Genomic DNA, 21,795 nt, shown 5'->3' with positions numbered 1-21,795 from the left:
TAGACGTCTAGATTCTTATAGGACAACGACCTCAAACATACAGCCAGAGTCATAAAGCACTGTCCTCAGAGACAAGACAAACATGGAGTCCTGTAACAGATGGTCTGGCCTCCACAGAACATGGATCTCAACATCATGGAGTCAGACAGAGACAGAAGACCTGGAGACAGATGGAATCCACAGAGGAACTGTGGTGTGTTGATGCTGGAAAACAACCTGTCTGCCAAATACCTTCAAAAACTGCAAATGTAGAACTGCTGCTGTTTAAAGGGGGATCACACTAAATATTGATTTGTTTCTATTTTTTTCCAGTCAACTGCACTTTGTAAAAAGTAAATTCATAAATAAAAACCAGAGTGGGTCCATACCTCTGCCAAGGCTCAATAGTCCTCTAAAATTCAATCAAGCTGCACCATATTAGATATCAGTTCCCTATACACATGCCTGATTTGTTTCATACACAATACAATCCCCTTTCACTCCTGGGTCAAATAACTCTGCAGTAGACTTTATAATTGTTGCAGTCTTATACTGCAACTTTTCTGGGGCAATGTTAAGAAAGAGCTTAAAAAACCTGCGTATAACCACTAATTTTGGAGTAAAAGATGTATAAGTATCTCTTAACCATAGAACTTTACTTGTAGCGACTTACATCTTCAAGTCTATAATAAAAGTGCCACAGATGGTGCAGGAGAGTTTTGATTGATGACAAATACATCAATGGTTGATGGAATTAATTGTCGAAAAGAGAAGAATAAAATTACACAAGCTTTTTATTTAGATTGAACTTAAGCTGGCATTCTCGCTTCAAGGTCTGTTTAGCTTAGTAGCTGCTCTTGAGCAATATCTATTAATCTGCCACATAATCCCTAAACAAATGCATCGTTTCTTTTTGTAGTGTTTGCTGAAAACTGCAGGTTCCAACAGAAATAGGAAATTATTTAACCATTTTTTAAATACTCGTTCATTGGTGACCTATTTTTAAAATGCACATCTGGGGGGAACAACAAGGCCTGATGCTTAAAGCCACCTAAGCCACAGACTAACTGGGGAAATTGGAAAAACTAATTAAAGCAGCAATAAAACAGAATATATCTAACCCTATTCATTTATTATTAGGAAATCTCATCAGCATTAATGGGCCTGTTATGTTGAAGTTTATTAACGTTCCAGATTTTTTCCCACAAAAGTAAGAAACAAAAAGGCATAATTGGAGTGGACCCGTAGCTTCCTTGGTGTGTTTAGATTGGTTGACATGATTCGTTGCACCTCCGTGACCTCCCCAGTCTTTGACCTCTTTCTGCTGCCTTTTTGTGATCTGGTGTCAAAGGTCAACAGTCGGTGGTCAGTGCTGTCTATCACACTCCAGACGGCAGCCACTGAGAACACAAACTGAAACCACTAAACCACATCAAGACCTCGGACTAAAGCAAACAGTTCGCTGCTGGCCGCTGTGCAGTTTTTAGAGCTGTGTGTGAAAAAGGTCATTAATCACAAACACAACCGGGAGCCGTGGGGAGGCTCCCAAAAATACTCCTACCTTTATGTATGACACATAATAGAGAAAGTGTCCCAGACGTATAAACATCACAAGAGTATGAGTAACAGCTTGTTTTCCCTGATAATGCTAGATCCAAGGCTTTTGCTGTGTTTACTCACATTGAAGTTAAGTTCTCCTTTTGTCTGGCGGAGACTCAAGCGTTCCCACGCTGATGAGGCATAAAAGAGACTAGGGGCATTTTTTTTCTTCTTTTACCTTTTTTAAATTAGTTACTCAGACATTTCTGTGAGTCATCGGAGAGAAGGGAGTCACAACACGGCTTGCAAAACAATGCTCATGTACATAGCTTCATGCACGAACGCATGCACACACACACACACACACACACACAGTTGTGTCACCATGATTTCACGGCACATTACATTGACTTACATTGATTTCCTGCAGACTTCATCTAATCCTAACCAGTTACTACTTGCCAAACCTCAACCTTAATCTTAACCTAACCTTAAAACATGTCTTCACCTTAAAATGTGTGGTTTGTGCTGCTGCCCTTATTAGGATCTTGTATTGACTTCCATTTAATTGTGGACAGCCAAACCCAAACCTTATCTCTAGCATTAAACAGGACCCCAGAAATGTTTAGTTACATTCGGACCGGGCTGTGGTCCCACATAGGTCTACTACATTAGAGGAGGCCATGTACAAAAATGAGTTCACACACACACACTCACACACTCTCTCACACACACACACACACTCTCTCACACACACACACACACACACACACACACACACACACACACACACACACACACACACACACACACACACACACACACACACGTATCCTGCTGTCCATAGATTCTCCTCTAACAGTCTCAGTAGGATGTCAGTTGTGAAGTTGCATTACAAAATGTATTTAAAATGCATCTTTAACATTTTAAGAAAGACTTTTGTTTCCTCTGCCGGGAAATAGGGCAAAAATGACCCACTACATTTGTTTTTTAGCTGTAAATGTTTGCTTGCACATGGCTGTGTCATTCCAAGTGACTTTAAGGGAAACGTTGATCCAGGAAACATCCAAACTGCACTTTCCTTACTGCACCCACCTGACATCCATCTAACTCTGAGCAGACTGTTCCTGAAGGAGGGAAGTAAAACAAGTGAAGCTGAGGGAAACAGCTGCTGTCATTCAACCTGGTGACCCCGATATCGATCATCGTTACTGATGATTTCTTACAGTAAAGTCTGGACCAGCATGAGGTGTGGAAGGTCACATGTGCATACAGAGTAAGCATGGGAGACAGTTTTGTGCAGTCACTTTCACACACTCTGACACGCTTGAGAAAACCTTAAGTTCCAACTTTGGATATTTTCCTGTTTTCACTTTATTTGTCTTAATAATTTTCTACATTTTTACAAACCTTTCGTCCTTTGAACACCATTAAATTAGAGAAAGGGATTATTCTGTACTTTATTCACTGTCAACTGAAAAGACCATTTCCTAGTTCATCCCTCTGTCTGTCTGACTTCCATTCTTGGTCTGTCTCAAAACTTTAAAGACAAGTCCCACTATATTCTTCATTCTTATATAATTTCTTAGTTTACTAGAGTGAGTATTTATAGCAGCAGGATGTGTACGTGGAATTGATTAAAAATATAGTTTTTTCAGTCATGTTAATAGTGATGTGGTTTTATTGGTTTTTGGAGGTTCATAGAGGAATTTGTCAAGTCAGGCTTTGGCTACACAGACAATATGATCTAGTTTGGATTTGCTGACACGACCGTTTATAAAGATGGATGATCTGACTGCTCCTCAAAAGTGAAGCCAACACATCTCAATCGCCCCTTGGTGGCTGGCTGCAGTATAGCACATAAACCCCGCCCCCTCCAAATCAAAGTAAACGTCATATACAAATTTGTTGAAGATGATATCTCTCATTTTGGGTTGTTTGTATCACATCGATGTATGACCAAGTATTTATTTTTCTTGTAACTTTGGTTTTGATTAATTATTTGATGCTATATAACGCGGTGAAATTTCATGGTTGACTGCTGACTCTGACTCGTGATTGGTCTGCGCAGACTCTGGTTCCAACTGAAGTCATCGGCAAGTTCCAAATGGAAACTCAAAAAATTCCATCTTCACTTTGCAAGACATACCAGCGGAGAAAAGACTACAGCATAATAAACTATAATGGGAGTTCCGATGGGAGGAACTGAACTGCACCCTATGGACGGCTGTTAAATGTTGTCTCTTTCCATGTTTTATCTGTTCTTGGAAATATAAGATCTCCACAAATCAGACTCTGGGGAGACTCATCAGATCGCTGCAAAAATGTCCACACATGTTGTTGCGGCTGGGCCCCGGATGAGGCACATGCATTCGAAGAGTGTTTGTGATTTGTGTGGGAATGTGTTTCATGTGCGTGTAGAGGGCCCAGTGATATACTAACTTCCCATACTTCCCAGACACAGGTAGACGGCCCCTAGACTCAACTCCGGCGCAGGTGTGTGTCCGAGAGAGCACACCCATGAAAGTGTGATAGTGTTTCATTATGTGAATTCAGAGTATATATAAAGTGCAATAATCTATATGGCAGTGAATTTACTCCCAGCACTCACTGTAGAAAAAAACGCAGACACGAGAGCGCCCCATTTAAGTTTTATGGCCATCCACATGGGAGGAACCTCTGCAGTTATGGGTCCAGATGGGGGGTTAGTGTACATTTTAAGAGCGACTCTCAGAGTGTGATTCTCCCTTGAAGGACAGATCAGCATGAAACACCGAGGGAAAGATAAGAAAAAACAGAGAAATTATAGCGGATGAAGTCATTATAGAGTCACTCAGGCCCATAAATCACATCTCAGAGCTCCTCTGTGGGATCTTTACAAGTCTGTAAAGGGATTACATATTTAATAGGTTAGTTCGGTTTAGGATAACTTCCTCCAAGCGGATGCCAAAGACAGTGATATATATTTCCTCTTCTCTAAGAAAGATCTCTCTCTTCCTTTGAGAGGTAAGATTGAGACCAGGCTGTAGTCATAACAGCACTTCTCTGACTTCACACATCAGTAGCTGTTGTCATGAAAACAGTTGTCCATGCACTGCCAGCCTGCATCAGATTTCTTATCTAGGTTTGTTTTCCTCTGCAGCACAAAAACAGGGCAGAACATGTATTTACTGTTGTGTGATGCTGTGAGGAATGAATGGGACTTTGTGGAAATTTTTTATATTTTAAGTTGATTCTTCAGAAGGACGGGAAGATGCACTCCTTTACCTGGAACATGAGTTTAACAGGTTTAGACTTGTGAGAACTGCAACAGGAACAAAACACAGTGACTCCCAATGTCATGTTTATGTAAAGTGAGAAAGTTCAGATTAAATTACATTTGCATAGTTAGGTACTTTATTATATAATACAATATTTTATTATAGCTCGTGAGACAAGTTGAGGTGAGAAATATACAACTAAACAGGGAGTGGTGGGATGTAACAAAATACATTTACTTCTGAATAAACACTGAATTAGACAGTCTGACACTCATTTGTTCACACATTAAAAACAGCAGACTAGGAAAACTCTTTGGTTAAAAGTTTTCATAAGACAACACAGATAAAAGAGACACATAAGATAAAAAGAGAAAACACATCACACTATAGTATGAATATAATATTACCTTTACTTATACAGAACCTTTCAAACACAATTACAAGGTGCTTTACAATTTAAAATGAAAAATTTAAGGCAAACAATTGGAAACACAATAGAACTATATAAAAACTCTATACACAATAAATACTATATGAAAGGCCATGATACTTATATGACAAAAGACAATATTGACAGGAGCCTCCCTATATAGGCTGTCCATATGGAAAATATCGGTGGGAGAATAGTAGACTGGAAGATAGAATATGCAGAGATGGCGGTAATGCACTTTGACGTTGGTTGCCATTTACCAATAAACCAAACAAAGAATTAAGTATTAGTCAATAATATGATTGTATATAATTTTGTAAAAACAAATTCATTTGTATATTATTATTACTGTATAAAGTTGTAGTATTACTACTGTCTGTATTTACTGTTTTTTATTGACCAGCATATGAATGCAGTCCATATAGATTGTTTTGGTCAATGACATTTTTGTATTTTATTTTGTGCTTACAATTCGTTGATTGTATTATTAATGTGTTTAATCTTTTTTATTGATTTTTCTTATCTATCACTTTTTGAACTCACTCTTTTGTTTTATTGGAGCTTCTCTCCAAAGGTTTTTCACTTATTATTTTTGTGGTAACAGTGATAAACATCTTGCTCGTTTGTTCCCGGTGTAGTGTGTGTGTGTGTGTGTGTGTGTGTGTGTGTGTGTGTATGTATATAGAGACCGACAGCGCCCTCTGTTGTCGGCGCTGCGCAAACGCCCGGAGACCTCGCACCGCCTGCGCCGTTTTCTCATTGGCCGCTGTGGGTCTCGTGACCACAACAGAAACATGGCTGCCGCAGCTGCAGTCCGGTCGAGCGTGGGTCTGACTTTGAGACTTTCTCGAGTCAAACCGGACTGTAGCACATGTCCGCTGTACCGGCTGAGGAGCGGTGTGACCGGCGGGGCGGACCGGCAGAGGAGCGGCTCCTTCCACAGCTGCAGGACGATAAACCGACATTTACAGACGAGCATGGGTGAGAGCTGGTGTTTGCTAACAGCTTTAGCATCAAACAAGACAGTGCCGATGTCCTCAGAAGTGAAGTGATTACCATGAGTTTTAATGAGCGGTGACTAGGAGTGTATTTTTACCAGTGACTAGTGCCAGTAATGTTTGGTTTTCATGTGGTGGATGGAGAAGAGCAGTTATTTAAATATGTCCTCAATAACACTCCCAGCATTCACTCTGGCAGTGAAACTTTGTGCAACAAGTCCAACACCCCCCTCATCCCTCCATTCAACAACCAGGAGCAGCTGATCTCACCCTCTCTGTCCCCGTGTCCGTGTTTGTCTTTCCAAAAGGTCTCCACCACAGTGAGGAGGGGGTCTCCAATGCTGAGGACCCAGAGGACGTGTAAGTTTGTTGTAAATCAAAGCACACATCCTGCATCTGTAGCACTAGAACAACTTCTCTGCTACTCTCCAGCTGTAAAGTTCAACTTAGTGAAGGCTACATGTGGTTTGCATTCAAGGTCAGTTAAATATTCGCATTTCTTTCCATCCTAACTTCGCCCTGACCATATATCTGTATCGCTGATACTTTGAGGGTCAAGGTGAGGGCGATCCCAGCTGGTAGGGGGGGGGGGGGGGGTGCACCCTGGACAGGTCACCAGTCCATGGCAGGAACAACACGTAGAGACAAACAACCATTCACACTCACATCCACACCTACAATGAACCTAACCCCAATCTGCATGTGTTTGGACTGTGGGAGAAAACCCACTCAGACACGGGGAGAACATGCAAACTCTACACAGAAAGACCCTGACTGAACTGGTGTATTGCAAGTCCAACATACAGACCCTGGTCAGACGCTGGTCAGCGCTAAGTTCATGTCTGAACACAACTAAATGTGTCCTGAAATCCAATCACATATTCAGAGGTGGTCTGGGCCACATTCTTTTCACTGTGTGAACATTTTCGTGAATTTTTCAGGGGATAAACAATATTTAATATCTTGTTATCTGGTAAGTGTAGTGCTTGTAGGACAGGGTGGTGAATTTAAACTTTTTCAAAACTTTTCATCTGACTCAAATGTCTGATTGGCTTAAAAAATGTGTAATTATTTTGAAACCTCATCGTTGATCTTGATTTAATTGGGTTAGATATTTTACTCCTGCTCTCATCTTTGTTGTTTAGGGTGAATGTGGTGTATATAAATCGATCTGGACAGAGGATCCCAGTTAGAGCCAAAGTGGGAGATAATGTTATGTATTTGGCTCACAAGCATGGAATCGAGCTGGAAGGTGAGTGATTAAATCTCTCTTAAATATTTAATCAAAGTTTTAAGACAACTGCTGCTTATTAACTCCGGCAAGGAGGTAATTTATTTTACCCATGTCTGTCTGTTTATTTGTTACCAGGACTATGGAAAAACTACTAAACTTATTTCTACCAAACTTGGGGGATGGGGTCTGACATTTTGTGTAGATGTGGATTAAGGGGGGGGGGGGGGGGGGAATCCAGAATTATTTGAGTTTTTTGTATTTCTTTTTTAAATTGCAACATCTGGCATTTTTCTTAAATCTTTCATGGAATGCTTAGATCTTGATTTTTCCAATGTTTAGGACTATGATTCCTGATAAATGAATTAAGGTCATCAGACCACCTCCTTTTTTCTTGTCTATTTTCTACTAACAGAATTAGTAAATCATGTGCAGGGTTGTGCTCTTTACTGAGGGCCGTTTTAATTATTTGTGTTTCTGTTTTATTCAGGAGCCTGCGAGGCATCGTTAGCCTGCTCAACATGTCACGTCTATGTGAACGCTGACCATTTTGACAAACTGCCAGAGCCTGATGAGCGGTAAGTCTTGTGTCCAAACTAATGCAGCTATTTTTCAAAACTTTCCCCTCTGTCTCTTGTCCACACACAAACTAAGTTTTAAGACATTACAATGCAGATTTTTACAAATGCCAGATTTTCTAAATCTCTGGTTTCTGTGTATATGTGTGAACATGTAAAACTGAGCTTATGGAAATGATGTCACAGGTTACTTTGCTCATTCCCACTATTGCCTTGTATATATATATCATATTAAACTTTAGACCTTGTGCCAGAAACATCCTGGATAAGATGGCGAAACAGTTGTCAAATAACTATAAGCAAAGATATAAGCAAAAAACTGAGCTTCTACTGTTTTGATTTGACGTTACTACCGCCAGAGGGAAAGAAGCTCACAATGTTCTCTGGTATTTGAAGGATCGTTGACTTTCTCGGAACCTACTGGCCTGGTTTGGTTGTTTTTTTGTGGACGGAGATATTTTGTAAAACAGAGTGGGAAAATATTCCTTCGGAAAATATCCGCCTTAGTGTAGACAAGGCCTAATACTAATCTTCCTCTTAAACCTTGACATTTACATTTCAACTAATGTGTGATAGGGTGAAAGTACGATCACTGTTATATTTACTGATTTGATTAATGTTGGTTGTCAGGGAGGATGACATGCTGGACATGGCGCCCATGCTCCAGGAGAACTCCCGGCTGGGGTGCCAGATAATTCTCACTCCAGAGATGGACGGCATCGAGTTGACCTTGCCCAAAGTCACCAGGAACTTCTATGTGGACGGCCATGTTCCCAAACCTCACTGAGAAGAGGCACAAAAGATGAAGAAGGGGGACTGGGAAAGAAATGAGAGCGTCTCTGTGAGCTAGACACCACGTGTGCTGGTTGAGAGAGGGGGCGACGCACGGCTAAGATAGTAACGTCCGTAGCAACTCCCAAGACGTCTTGCCGACTGACAAATTCAACAGTTGACCATTGACATGACAGGCCTGCAGATGAGATCACACATAGTCAGATACTGAGTCTCACTGAGGGTCAAACTAATGGTTTGTTCCAAAAACAACTGATGGTTTGACTGATAATGTATTTATTTATGTGGAGCATTCTCAGGCCCAAACTAGACACAATTCAATCTAAACTGTTCTTTGAGAGGACTTTGACATTTTATGGTTGTCATTGTTGAGCCATTTTTTTAACAAAGTCTATCTTTGTGCCGTCAAATGGAACATTCCTTGTTACAGCTCATATACGCACAAGTATCACATGATGTTCTCTGTTCATCATTTTCACACTTTTGATTTTTTCAGATATTGTATACATGGCATTTATTCTCATTTTTATGAGTCTGGTTCTTTTGTGGGTGTTTTTGTTTTCTCCTGCAAGGACTAAAGCCAGATACAGAGGAAGCAGTTGTATATTATAATGAATGTGTATCTGGAAACCTAAGGTTGGTGGCAGGGTGGACTCTTAAATACACAAACCAGACTGTTGAAACTAATTTTATTCACTATAAACTAAATAATCATTCTTTGTGAATTGTGTTTCTGAAGGTCAGAGGAAAGATGCATGTTGAAGCACTTCCTGTCAGGTGACAGTGATTGTGGCTCGATGAGTTGAAGTGGTTCAGGTTTGCTGTGATCCTGGCTTGAAGCTGGTCGACACACAAAATCAGTTTACCTCATCTCCCCTTTACTTGTTAGCTCTACTCTACTTAATCCAGCTTGCACACAAATGTCAGTGAATTGTGTGTATTATGTATTAGAAAACATTTAAAGTTGTGCAATAAAAATTGTTTTCAAAAGTATGTTTTGTACACTTCCTCCATTACCACTTAGAGAAAAATGGCAAAAGTGAAGCAAACATTGATATATCCAGACTATTCAATACTAGTTGGGTGCATATACAAATACCAAATACCTAGAAAGGCCTCACGTGTTGTTGCAGAGAGCTGTTTGCTGCAGCAGCTTCCAGGTGAGACTGGAGTTCGCTGAGGGGCCACACTTTTATCCCCCTGCAGGTGTAATCTGTGTAAACCAGGAACACCCGTGCATGCAGCTCAACACGACAGGAGCCGGTCATGGCCACCAGCTCCACCGGTGTGGCCCCGGCTCGTCTGTATCAGCTGATGATCGATCCTGGTGGTTAATGGTGAGAATCGACACATGCAGCGATCGGTGGATGTTGGGTTTGATTTTGAGAACAAGTTCTTGTACCGTTGATCCTCAGGCCTTGATGGCAGAGAGGGGGTTAGCTAAAGAGGCCATGACAGGTCAGAAAGGAGGACTGATGATGAGAAGAAGAAGAAGAAGAAGGATCGGTGAGGTTGATGTGAGAATGTGATCGCAGGGCCCAAGCGATGTACGATCACAGGTTATGGATCAAAGTTTGCGATCATTAGATGTATAATGTCCATCCATGAAATCGGATACTAAAACAGACACCGATCTAAAGCTTGAGGAGATATACGCGGTGGTTACAGACATTGTAAGGTCACGATCTGTGATTGTGGGAAACCGATTTTAACATTCAAGTCGCTTTTATACACGTTTCTATATTCATGTATAAAAACCAGTGGATCAATCACTGCGATCAGCTCGTGCGCTCGCGACAGTTTAAAAAGTTGACCCCCGCGAAAATCTGCGACAATCGTCAAACTTCAGCTGCTGCTTCAGAGTCCGAGGAGAAATTCAACCGCAGCTTTGTTTCATTGTTACCGGTGAGTTTAAAAAAGTTCGATTTAATAAAAGAAACGTCTCTATTTAAAAAAAACAACAACACACGGTGTCCACACGGAGAATGTGCAGCTTTACTGTATTTAACTTTGGAACAGCAGTGACAACCCTAACAACAATAACCCGGATTTTCTTGGGCCACAAAGATAGAATGTATTTTTTTTTTTTTTTAAACTGTCGATTTATGTTGTCAACTGCAAAAGTGTTGTAGCACTAGCTTACACAGGAGCTCAGTTACAGCAGCTGTTTAAATGGTAAAGTAGCTATTTTCTAAATCCAAGACCTCTTATTTACTCCCTAGAATCTTCTCCAACCACCATCACTCTGTTTTGTAGAATATAAGGTCATGTGACACATATTCAACAGCCTTAAGAGGTAAAAACATTAGGGGTTACACAAGGAATATGAATTATTAGATAAAGTCTTAAAAAATGTTTTATTATTGTCTTAGAAACTATGTCTGAGGGCAGTGTTTTTGTGTGTGTGTGTGTGTGTTCCTTTCTGATGCAGACACCTCAACATGAGCACAGGACCGACGACACAAGCCACTTTTATTCAAGGAAACCAGAAGACGGCGGAGCAGGATGCGTCTCACTCTGCACTCTTCTACCTCCTCCAAGAAGTTTCCAGGCTGGCGTCTCCTGGCCACAGCAGTGTCCTGGGTGCAAATTCGCCCTCCGAAAGGCTCGACGAGGCGTCCACACCGGGGGGTTTCATCGTTGAAACGGAGGTAGAGGATGAGCATTTAGGATATGATAGTTTCTGCCAGCACAGTTTCTCGCCTTTAAATCTGTTGAACAAAGTGGGGGAGGAAAGTCACAGCAGCAAGGTAATGAGTTTGAACGAGCCGCGTCGCAAAGGTTCCAGCCCCTTGAAAGTGCTGAGTCTGATCAACCTGCAGTGTGACAGGATCCTGCATCAGGGAGATGTAGAGGAGCCGCACCCAAGTTCAGTATCATCCAAGGCAAAATTAGGCCGTTCAACAGCCAGGTCGTCAACTGCTGCAGCCGATGTTACAGGACACGGGGTTGGAAGTGACACTTCTCATATCAAGAGACAAGAAATCACAGCCTCTGTCCGTGATGTGGAAGATGTGAGAGGGCTCAGTATTTATAAAGACTCCCAGGTGGGTTGTAGTCTTCAACCTCAGCCTGCTGAAATAACAGACACTGTTTTACCAGAGCTGATGAAGGATAATGCAACTGCCTCCTCTCAACCGCAACATTGGGACAAAAGGGAGGCCATGTTTAATGTTAACAGAGAATTCGAGTTGAGCCAGGAGTGTAAGACGGACTTTTTGAATGTACCCTTCTCTGAAAATGCTTTGTCACAAGCACAACATGCACAGTGCACCCATTAATACCCAGCTGATTGTAAATTCAATGAAGAGACAAGTGTATATCTACCGAAGCCAGCACTGACAGTAGACTGCAACGCAAACATTGTGTTGACCCCATGTGACACCCAGCTGTCGCCCCCGAGCGCTGAGAGGTGTCTTCATTCCTAAAAACTGATATCAGAACCACAGGACCTAATCCATCAAAGGAGGCATCACCCACAGTTGAACAACTAAAATCCTCAAGCTACAATGTGCACTTCTGCAAACTCACAACCAGAACTCAGGCCTGTGCAAAACGATGGAAATTGCTCCTCCGTCTTCCTGGCAGTGGAGAACAAGACTCCAAGAAAACAACCTCATCCCAGCCGGAGTGTTGACATCCAAGACCCAGACATCCAGGGAGTGACGTTCAGGATGGGCTCGGAGCTGGACGACAGCAGGGAGCAGTGTCGGCTCCTCATAAACTTCAAAGTACAGGTACTGACAGATTTACTGCATTTTTTGGGTGTGTGTGAGTTTAGAAGATGGTGATTTAAATGTATAGAATTTGCACACATTGCTGGTTGTCTGCTGCACGCGTACCTTCACAGCAAGGAGCTCTTCAAGTGTGTGAGAAAGCCGAGGCTGAGGACACGGACATCCCAGAAAACCCTCAAAACTTGCAGCTCAGATGAGGAGAGTGACCTGACGGTTTCCAGTGAGTAACACCTAAGTACCTGCACTCTTCGGTGAAGCTTTGCATACCTTACTACACCTGCTCCAAAGAGTAATGTTGAGTCCTACAAGTATCTCATTAATGAAATATTCATGAATCTTTATCTCTATTTGTATGAACTGAAAATCACAGGGTTGTCTCTAAATACAGTTTCTATAACCTACAGGGAGAAAAGGGAAACATATTCAAATGTAAATGTGTATCATGTAGATTATGTATCGCTGCAAAATGCCAATTTTCTCCACTAGGGGGTGCCACTTTATTACAACGTGTAAGGCAACAGCATCATTTGCTTAGGACAGGGTCTAAACATTTATAAATCTTAAGTGAAACTGCTGTGTAAACATTCTAACACCATAATGTTTATCATGACAAGTGCCCTTCATGCCAAGTAGCAAACACAGAAAAGTGAGTCAAAGTGGACTATATGTTCAAACATGTCATTTTTAGTGTCAGCTATACGACCATTATTATTTTTACATCGTTGGATTTCTAAGAGGAGGATTTACTTGAAGTTTATCACAGTGACATAGATGTTACATATGTTTTACTGATCGTTTACGGATGAGAACATTTGCATCCGATTGAAGCTATTGTTTTCAGTCAATGTTCAACATTAACAAATATGTTTGAGCCACAGAATGACGTCAAATAATGCAGATTAATAATCTAATGGATTGTCTTGAATTTGTGGTTGCCTTACACACACTTTTTCTTTTTCATTATATTTACAAATAAACTTGTTGCAATATGATTGTTTCTCTCTGCCGCATCAGAGGATAAAGTCTGTGCATCGTGCGGCACCAGGAAGACGCCCATGTGGAGAGATGCAGAGGATGGGACCCCGCTCTGTAATGCCTGTGGGATAAGGTAGCTCATATTAATACCACTGGCTGTTAAATATTTGTAAAATGCAAACAACTATGTCACACAAGTTTCTTCCACAGTGGCATGATTTAGGTGTGTGTGTGTGTGTGTGTGTGTGTGTGTGTGTGTGTGTGTGTGTGTGTGTGTGTGTGTGTGTGTGTGTGTGTGTGTGTGTGTGTGTGTGTGTGTGTGTGTGTGTGTGTGAGAATATTAGCCCTGCAAGGCCCAAGATGATTTGAAACACTGGGTGGCATTATTAATAATGTGATGTCAAACCAGAGTGTGTTTCATCAAAGAACATTCATCTAATCACTCGTGTATCTCTTTACAAGGTATAAGAAGTACAGAGTGCGCTGTGTCAACTGCTGGCATATCCCCAGGAAAGAGGGCAACTCCAACTCATGCTGCCTCAGGTGTGGAAACTTGGTGAGGCTGACCTCAGCTCAACGGAAACACACAACCTAGGGAACCTACACAGAGAAAAGGCTTTTTATGTCCACATGTGACGGAGCTGTGCACACACCAGCACAAGACTGTACCCTCTCTGTTGCTGTTGTTCTTTGTCCTCGACAATTCAGTACAGATGTTAAGGCAAAAAAGAAAGAACCAACACCAGCCTCTTGTATTTTACTTGACTCAGGGTATTTAAATTAGTTTCACTGCCTCAGTGAATTCCTAACAGAATTCATTCACTTCAGCTCCATGGTTGCCATTAAAGTGCTGTATACATCACAAGAAAACATAAAAAAAATTAACTAAATCAATAAACTGGCAAAAATCCTTTAAAACTAGAACCTTCCAAAACTTAAAAATGGACACTGTAAGAGAGTGGTCTGCACCTCTATCTTTCCTGCACTGGTCCTTGTATTGTAGCTCTGTGTGACAAAGTTTATTCAGTTGATTGTTTTTGTCTTCCCTCTGTCTGCTGAGCACAGAGCACAGACAGTTTGTAGCAGAGCTCGGAGTCATTTAGCACAAATAAACAGGACTCTGTAGGGCTACTCTAAGAACTACACACATTCTGTGGAAAGTTTATTCATAATTGTTGTGAGTTTTCATCTAAATAGCTTCAGTGTTGCTCGTGTATAATGGTCGTTGGTCTCCAACAACAGCTGCAATACAAAGTTATCTCTGTGCAGGACCAAAAAACTGCAACCTGAGCTCAGTGTTGTGTTCACTGTTATTAACTGCAAAATGATTAACTTCACCGTGGCCTTGACAGCAAGTCTGTCTGCCACATACTTAGTTACACAAGTTAAATTATTTATTTTGTTCGTCATAATTTCTAACTTATTTTTTGGATGTTTGTTTATCTTGGTGTTCATTTGGGTTGTTGCTGCTAACGTTGGTGCATTTTTTTCCTGTGAGGAAAGAAACCCTCTTTGTGTGAACTTGCATGGGTTTGGGTTTGTATTAAAGTCTGTATATAACACTCTGTTTCCCGGCTCTTTCATGTGTGTAGCTGCATGAGCACTGCCCGGTCTTGATCTAAATATTATACCCACACGAAAATGCAATTAGAAAATAGTATAATAGTTTTAGAGGGGTGCCCTACACATAACCTATCACATTAAACTGTATGTGAGGGGGAAGAATTGTTCATTAATGAGGCTTCCCACAGTTTCCTTAGCCCACCCTGCAGTAGTGACCTGTGTACCAAGTGGGTGGCCTCACACAGATTGATACAGTGCAGCTATTATTTCAAAATGGATTACGTCTTCTGATTTGAAACAGCCAGAGAGAGAGAGTTGTCTCTCTCACCATGAGCCAAAACGTCAAGTGAAGAGGAACTGAGGGAAATGAGCATTGTGTTGGCCAACAACATGAAAAGACTAAGCTCTATAAAATGTATACATACTTCAGCCCAAACCAGGTTCACCTGCTGTTGACATGTTAACATTGCAATTTCAAACAATAATAAACATGTGATGGGAAGTAACTGAGAACATTTACATTCAGTTTAGTAGATCACTCCAGAGGCTAATATTTAACTAAGATAAGATCAAACTTTACTGATCCCACACTGGGGATATTAATTTGTTAAAGCAGCAGATAGAATCAAGTAGACGAGACTATAAAAGGCAATAAAATATAAATGATTTTTTTTATAAAAATGCAAAGAATATGTACATTATATACACCTTTGAGTTCAGATGTGAATTAGTATAATGACATTGAAATGGATATTGAAAATATTGAAATAGACATATCCATATACATGTATATGCAAGTATAGAATTAATGATTTTCACACTAAGAGGCATGTGGAATACTATAATATGATATAATTGGTATACGTTATACAGATAACGTGCAAGAGGACACTATGTGCAAAGGACATCGCTCGACAATCATTACTTTGTGGATTAAGTTATTTTTTATGTAAAAGGATGTTGAGCTTCTACAACTAATTGCTCATATATGTAGCTTAAGTTAAAGTTGGCTCCACATTGATCAATTACGAAGCTCATCACAAATTAAGTCAATGATAAAAGTCAACAATATAATTTATTATTAGAGCCAATCTCCATTGATCGTCCTCTGATTAAAAATGGAGTTTAAGTTTTTAACTCCCACCGCTGCTAATCAATACACATAGGGACTATGAAGTCCATGAAGGTACAGGCTATAATAGGCCTATAAATCTAAATAAACAAAATATTGTACAAACCATTAATTTGATCATAGAACTGAGTGGATTACCAATCATCAGTTATTGCTACAGGACCATTAATAATCTGAAGCTTCATGTCTCAGCTCATTGTTGTGTTCAGGAGGAGGAGGAAGTTTGCAGTGGGGGCTGAAAAGTGGAGGATACAGTCAGATGCGTAACTTTTAGTGAATGAAAGGGGAGAAGGGGGTTTGCGCCTGCTTCGTCCAAGACAGGCGCTCAGCCACCGGACACTCTGGGGACCATGACCTTGGACTGTATGGAGCTGGAGACGGACTCCACTCCTCGGCTGCGGGAGGATGGAGGCTTCTCTGTGCGTGTGCAGCGAGGTGCCGGCTGGGGAGGGTCCTCGGCGAAGCCCCCCTACTCGTACATCGCTCTCATCACCATGGCCATCCTGCAGAGCCCAGAGAAGAGGCTGACCCTCAGTGACATATGTGATTTTATCAGCCAGCGCTTCGCGTATTATCGGGAGAAGTTCCCCGCGTGGCAGAACTCCATCCGGCACAACTTGTCTCTGAACGACTGCTTCGTGAAGATGCCCCGGGAGCCTGGGAATCCCGGGAAGGGAAACTACTGGACCCTGGATCCCATGTCCGCAGATATGTTTGAGAATGGGAGTTTTCTTCGGCGGAGGAAACGCTTCAAGAGGCGACACTTCCTTTTGGGAACGGTGAAGGAGTCCGAGGCGCAAGAGCGCATCAGCCGCATGTCCGTGTTTCCTCTGCTCGGAGCGCGCAGGATGGTTTCTTGTCTCCAGGGTCTTGACTTGGACACAGGAGCGGGTTTAAGACCCCCCACTAGTCCCAGCCTCCCACCTGTGAGCCGGATTATACCTGAGCTCTCCTCGCTTCTCTCCAAGACTTTCCCCTCGTCTTTAACCTTTGAACATCTCCACCCGGGACGCTGCGCCCTCGTCGCACCTCTGCCTCCAAACTTCATGCCTCCTGTACCCAACTACCCTGTTACTCAGTTATCCACTGTTCCTGTTGGCATCTTTAAACATTTCCTCTAACTTAATTTGATTTGATGATCTAATGATGAGGATAGGAGTTTGAATGTCTGAACTCACAGAGAAATTAACAGAATCTCCTTCCCCGCTAGATAAACTCTTGGTACTTTATATAAATAACTCTGGCTATGGCCTAAACTTACAACTAGGCCAATGTATTTGTGTGTTTGCTTGACGCAAATGATGTTGAATAAATTATATTTTACGGCTCTTATAAGGTTTGGAATAAAAATGTCATGGTATTTACACCTTCTGTGCAGTTTGACGGGTTTATCATTATTCATAAACACAATTGAATAATGAAGGTCATTAGGCTGTCTTCGTTTTCACGTTACCATTTGTAGAGAGTTTTTCTTATTTCAAATAATACATGTATTTACTGAATTGAAAGATCTGAGCGAAGTGAGCAACTAAAACTTCACAGTATAACTGACTGATTCCCCAAAATAAATAATAATAATAATAATAATAATAATAATAGTAGTAGTAATAGTACTCAGGAGATTTAAAGTGTTCCGATGTGACAGTGGATGATTGGTCTTCTTTCCTAAAAATGTTAAAAGAATGTGTGTGTGTGTGTGTGTTTGCTTTTCTTTGATGGCCAATTTAGCTTCAATACCGTCAATGTGAGGTCCTCACAAAATTCGAAGGGTTGTTTGAGGGTGAGTCTTGGTTTTAGTATTAGGGTTAGAATTAGATTTAGGTAAGGGGTTAGGGTTCGAGTGTGTGTGTGTGTGTGTGTGTGTGCATGTGTTCCATGTATTATGTTGTGGGGACCTAAATCTCATTATAGGGACTTGACTTTCTCATGGGGACAAAAAGCAAGCCCTCATAATTTAAATCGTTACATTTTAAGGTGAAGACATGTTTTAAGGTTGGGTTAAGTTTAAGTTTAGGTCATGGTTACATTTAAGGTTAGGTTCAGGTTAAGGTTCAGGTTAGGGTTAGGCAAGTATAGTAACTATGGATAAGCATAGAGTAGGTCTCCAGGAAATCATTGTAAATCAATGTAATGTACTCTGAATGGAGACACAACTGTGTGTGTCTGTGAGAGAGAGAAAGAGAGAGACGTGTTGCACATCATGTTAGAAGGTGGGTCCACTTCAGTCAACACAGGCCTGTAGCAACACACGCGGCTCTTGTAAAAGTCTCTGAAGCTCAAATAAGTAACACGTGCAGTGTTTGCTCCGTCAGCATGTAGTGCACATGAAATACATCTGGTCATCTGGTCGCCAGGTGATATCAGCCTGTCACTGTCCTCAATGAAGGGAAGTCACGGCAATGTCCTTACAAGAACAAAATGGAAACATAAAAAGCTAAATGATGAGTTAGTCAGAGTTAACGACAAATTCAAAGATTTTTAATGTGCTTTCCTGTGTTCACCTGTTAAGCACATCAATGCCTAACAACCCTTACAAGTGGTGAAACATATTTTTCGGGTTGTAATAAATTTACCTCTTATTCAAGTATCTCAACTATCTGAAACATGAAGGTGTCACAGTGTTTACTTCAGTCTATCAACAACTCATTTTGCAGTAGTAATATATGTAAGAAGTACAGTCAGTTTTACAATATTGACTGTTTTGCTCGAGATACATTTATCCCTCAAATGTGTTGAGGAAAATGATGTTGGTCGTATCAGATATTCTTCCATATGCAAACAGCTGCCTTCCACTCAAACAACCCTCCAGGGAGCTGTTGGCTTTTCCTTTCATGCTCAGTCATGTTTGAACTTCATTCAATTATAGCACACTTACACACTTGTTTCCAAAATCTCTGTGTATCTCCATTGAGTGTGGAACAATAAAGTCGGACAGAGAAAAGTGAGCACAGCCCCTGAGATGAGCTTGAACTCAGTGGCAGGTTGGAGTGGAGTGTAAATATTTAGAAGAAAGAGGACGTCGTTAGGCCTCAGAACCAGGAATAGACAGATGACACTGACACAGCAGAGTCTCCCATGAGCTGATAATGTATCCAGAGCAGCCAAAGGGACTCTCTGAGGTCTCACTGTGACTGTGAGACCCAGACACTGTTAGACCAGAGTCTAAAATCCATTCATCAACAACATATCAATATTTAAAAAGCAGATTTAACTGAGTGACACGTTGGAAAGAGAGTTTATCAGAAAGTTGGCCCAGCTACACCTGATTGCATTTAATTACATATTTTAAAAGTTCTTAATTGCATACTTGATAGCTTATATCTTGATGGCTCAAAAGAGCACATACCTCTGCCAAGGCTAGAGAGTCAACTGAAATTCAGTGAAGCTGCAACAAATATGCCTGATTCTTTTAATTTAGATCCATTCATCATTCTTTGGGAAATTGTTCAAAAAGTCTGAAAACACAATAATCAAACAAATAATCCATCAAGTTGTCTTTGCGTATTCCTGCTAACTGAAAGACAGATGAACAACACAAGAAAAAAACATGACATACAATATACTAAAATATATTTATATTTAAATATTTATTATTACAAAAAGTATAATATCCATTTGGTTAAACTCAATGTCTGCTGAGAAAAAAAAGGTGGGTAAAATTCTACGTGACTATAGTTATGTTAAACAAATGAGTGATGTGAGGGACTTTCATTTCATTTGACAGGAGTCAGTGTTGTATTGATATTGGTAACAGGAAAAATAAGTTTCCTGCTGATTTAGTTTTTGGCAGATCATCTGTTTCCTGTGGGTGGAAATCCTGCAAAGGAACAATTTTTACTGTAAACCACTTACAAACACATTATTTCTGAAAAAGGAACTTTTAATTAGTTTTTACATTGGAAACATTCTGCTCTTCAATGAAATCACATTATTTTGTACATTTGCACAATTGTCATGGTTTGTAAAGACAGAGAAGTTTTCACATGTTGTCGATACAAACCAACGAGGCTATCTGCTTAATTTCTTTCTTCTCCCCACACTCCATTACACATGCAAACAAACCCTTATGAAGCTAGGTCTTAGTCAGCAGTCGTCTCTACTTCAGTGATGTTTGTCTCGCCAGCTGAAGACTGCAGTTATGAAGAGTGAGAGCACGGGCAGGCAGGCAGGTCGGTGAGCGACAGACAGGAACACCAGCCAATCATTTTACTATCTATTTCTGAATGAAATGATTGGTCATTTTTATTACAGTCCTGTGAGGGCCACAGACAAAACTTTAAAAAATAAAAAGGTTTCAGAAACAAATGATCAATCCTACATTTATTAAAAACACACAGCTCTTACATTTGTCTCTTTTCATTTCGGGAAAAAAGAAGAATTACACTAGAGAAGAATATTAAAACAAAATTGTCAATGCCACATCCTTTTCAAAACAAAATCCAAATGCAAGCAGCTCTTTTAAAATATAGTGGCACTTAATCGTTTTAATAAAAAAAGCTTTGATTATGATCTCCTCACTTAATAGTCATTATATCTATCGAGCCTCTGAAGTCTCTTGAGTCTCAATGTTTTGTAGGCTATAACAACAGTACTGAAATTAACATCACTGTCCAATGCCTTGCTCGACCTGGCTGTAGCTAAACATCACAGAAGATATCTGGTTCAGTTCTTCCCCCCCCCTCCATTAGACACACAAACCAACCCTTACCAACATAAGCCAGGTCTGAGTAACCACTGATTCCCTCCTTAATTTTACAGGGTTTGCTCCATTTGTCTGGATCCTGTGGGGATTTGTTCAGATACACTCCTAAATCAACCCTGTTTCCCACATGGGTTGGGTGGGTGTAGAGCCGCCAGGTGTTGTTGCTGTTGTGTTCAGCCTTCGTATCTGCATCTTCACTTTGAGCTGGAAAGGAGACCACACTACCCTGACAACCGTCACCCGTTTCAACAAGCTTCTCACTCCCCTCACTGCCGGTCTGTTTGGCAAAATCGACACCCTTGTTCTGACTGACAGCTTCCACTCGATGGCCCTTTGTACTACGGGCGTTGCAGTAGACAACATAGTTGCCTTCGTCATCTAAGAGCTCTGCCATTTGACATTCACCTGATTCGGTTTCAAGCATGTTGCCAAACTTCCACTCTGTGTATGGATGATCAGCGTACAGGGCTAGTGCATATGAAGTAGAGGCGCAGGAGCCTGGCTTATTTGGATAAGCGTAGACAGGAACAATCAACCTGCCGCTCTGTGTTTGAAGACCATGGCCCGGCCCGACAGCAAATGTGGCCCAGCCACGGATTTCGTGCAGCTTTGGAGTCAAATCTGTCAGCGCGCTCCAGTTTTCACCATCATCGGTGGTGGTGATGTAGCAGAGCCGAGCCTTGTTGCAGCCAGAATTTATCTGACACATTTCTTCGGAACCATTTTCAACACAGATGAAAAACAGGTACAGTGTATTTTCTTTCTCCTCATACACTGGGCAGGGGTTCATGGTACGGTGTCCAGGAAGAAGTGCATTTCCACTTCTTTTAGCTCCGACCACTAGAAAAGACACAATTCAGAGGTGTGTAAATAAAATAA

The 21,795-nt window shown here is 41.0% G+C and overlaps 2 protein-coding genes and 1 pseudogene across 2 annotated transcripts; 2 read left to right on the top strand and 1 right to left on the bottom strand.

Annotated features, from left to right (window-relative positions):
- The first annotated feature begins 5,975 nt into the window (after positions 1 to 5,975).
- LOC117767101 (ferredoxin-2, mitochondrial-like) lies at positions 5,976 to 9,800 on the top strand. The gene is made up of 5 exons (XM_034594609.1): positions 5,976 to 6,189; positions 6,515 to 6,566; positions 7,352 to 7,458; positions 7,928 to 8,015; positions 8,646 to 9,800. The coding sequence occupies exons 1-5, from the start codon at positions 6,003 to 6,005 to the stop codon at positions 8,800 to 8,802; spliced, it is 591 nt and encodes a 196-aa protein (XP_034450500.1). The 5' UTR covers positions 5,976 to 6,002; the 3' UTR covers positions 8,803 to 9,800.
- A 6,423-nt stretch (positions 9,801 to 16,223) lies between these two features.
- On the top strand, positions 16,224 to 17,594 carry LOC117767008 (forkhead box protein D1-like). Its single transcript, XM_034594553.1, has one exon. It carries the CDS (start codon positions 16,565 to 16,567, stop codon positions 17,333 to 17,335), a length of 771 nt encoding a protein of 256 aa, XP_034450444.1. The 5' UTR covers positions 16,224 to 16,564; the 3' UTR covers positions 17,336 to 17,594.
- Positions 17,595 to 20,648: 3,054 nt separating this feature from the next.
- The window catches only part of LOC117773736, a 1,478-nt pseudogene continuing 331 nt past the window's right edge, over positions 20,649 to 21,795 (bottom strand).

The sequence above is a fragment of the Hippoglossus hippoglossus genome, chromosome 1 (genome assembly GCF_009819705.1).
Source record: "Hippoglossus hippoglossus isolate fHipHip1 chromosome 1, fHipHip1.pri, whole genome shotgun sequence".
In the NCBI taxonomy this organism is placed as follows: Eukaryota; Metazoa; Chordata; class Actinopteri; order Pleuronectiformes; family Pleuronectidae; genus Hippoglossus; species Hippoglossus hippoglossus.
Note: the sequence above shows the minus strand (reverse complement) of the source record. Positions and strands in the feature narration are given on the sequence as shown.

Bases quoted from the DNA above. Each gene is read 5' to 3' on its own strand.
- LOC117767008 (XM_034594553.1), top strand. From the start codon at position 16,565: ATGACCTTGGACTGTATGGAGCTGGAGACGGACTCCACTCCTCGGCTG.
- LOC117767101 (XM_034594609.1), top strand. From the start codon at position 6,003: ATGGCTGCCGCAGCTGCAGTCCGGTCGAGCGTGGGTCTGACTTTGAGA. The intron at 6,567-7,351 runs GTAAGTTTGTTG...TTTGTTGTTTAG, and splicing joins GCTGAGGACCCAGAGGACGT to GGTGAATGTGGTGTATATAA. The intron at 8,016-8,645 runs GTAAGTCTTGTG...GTTGGTTGTCAG, and splicing joins CTGCCAGAGCCTGATGAGCG to GGAGGATGACATGCTGGACA.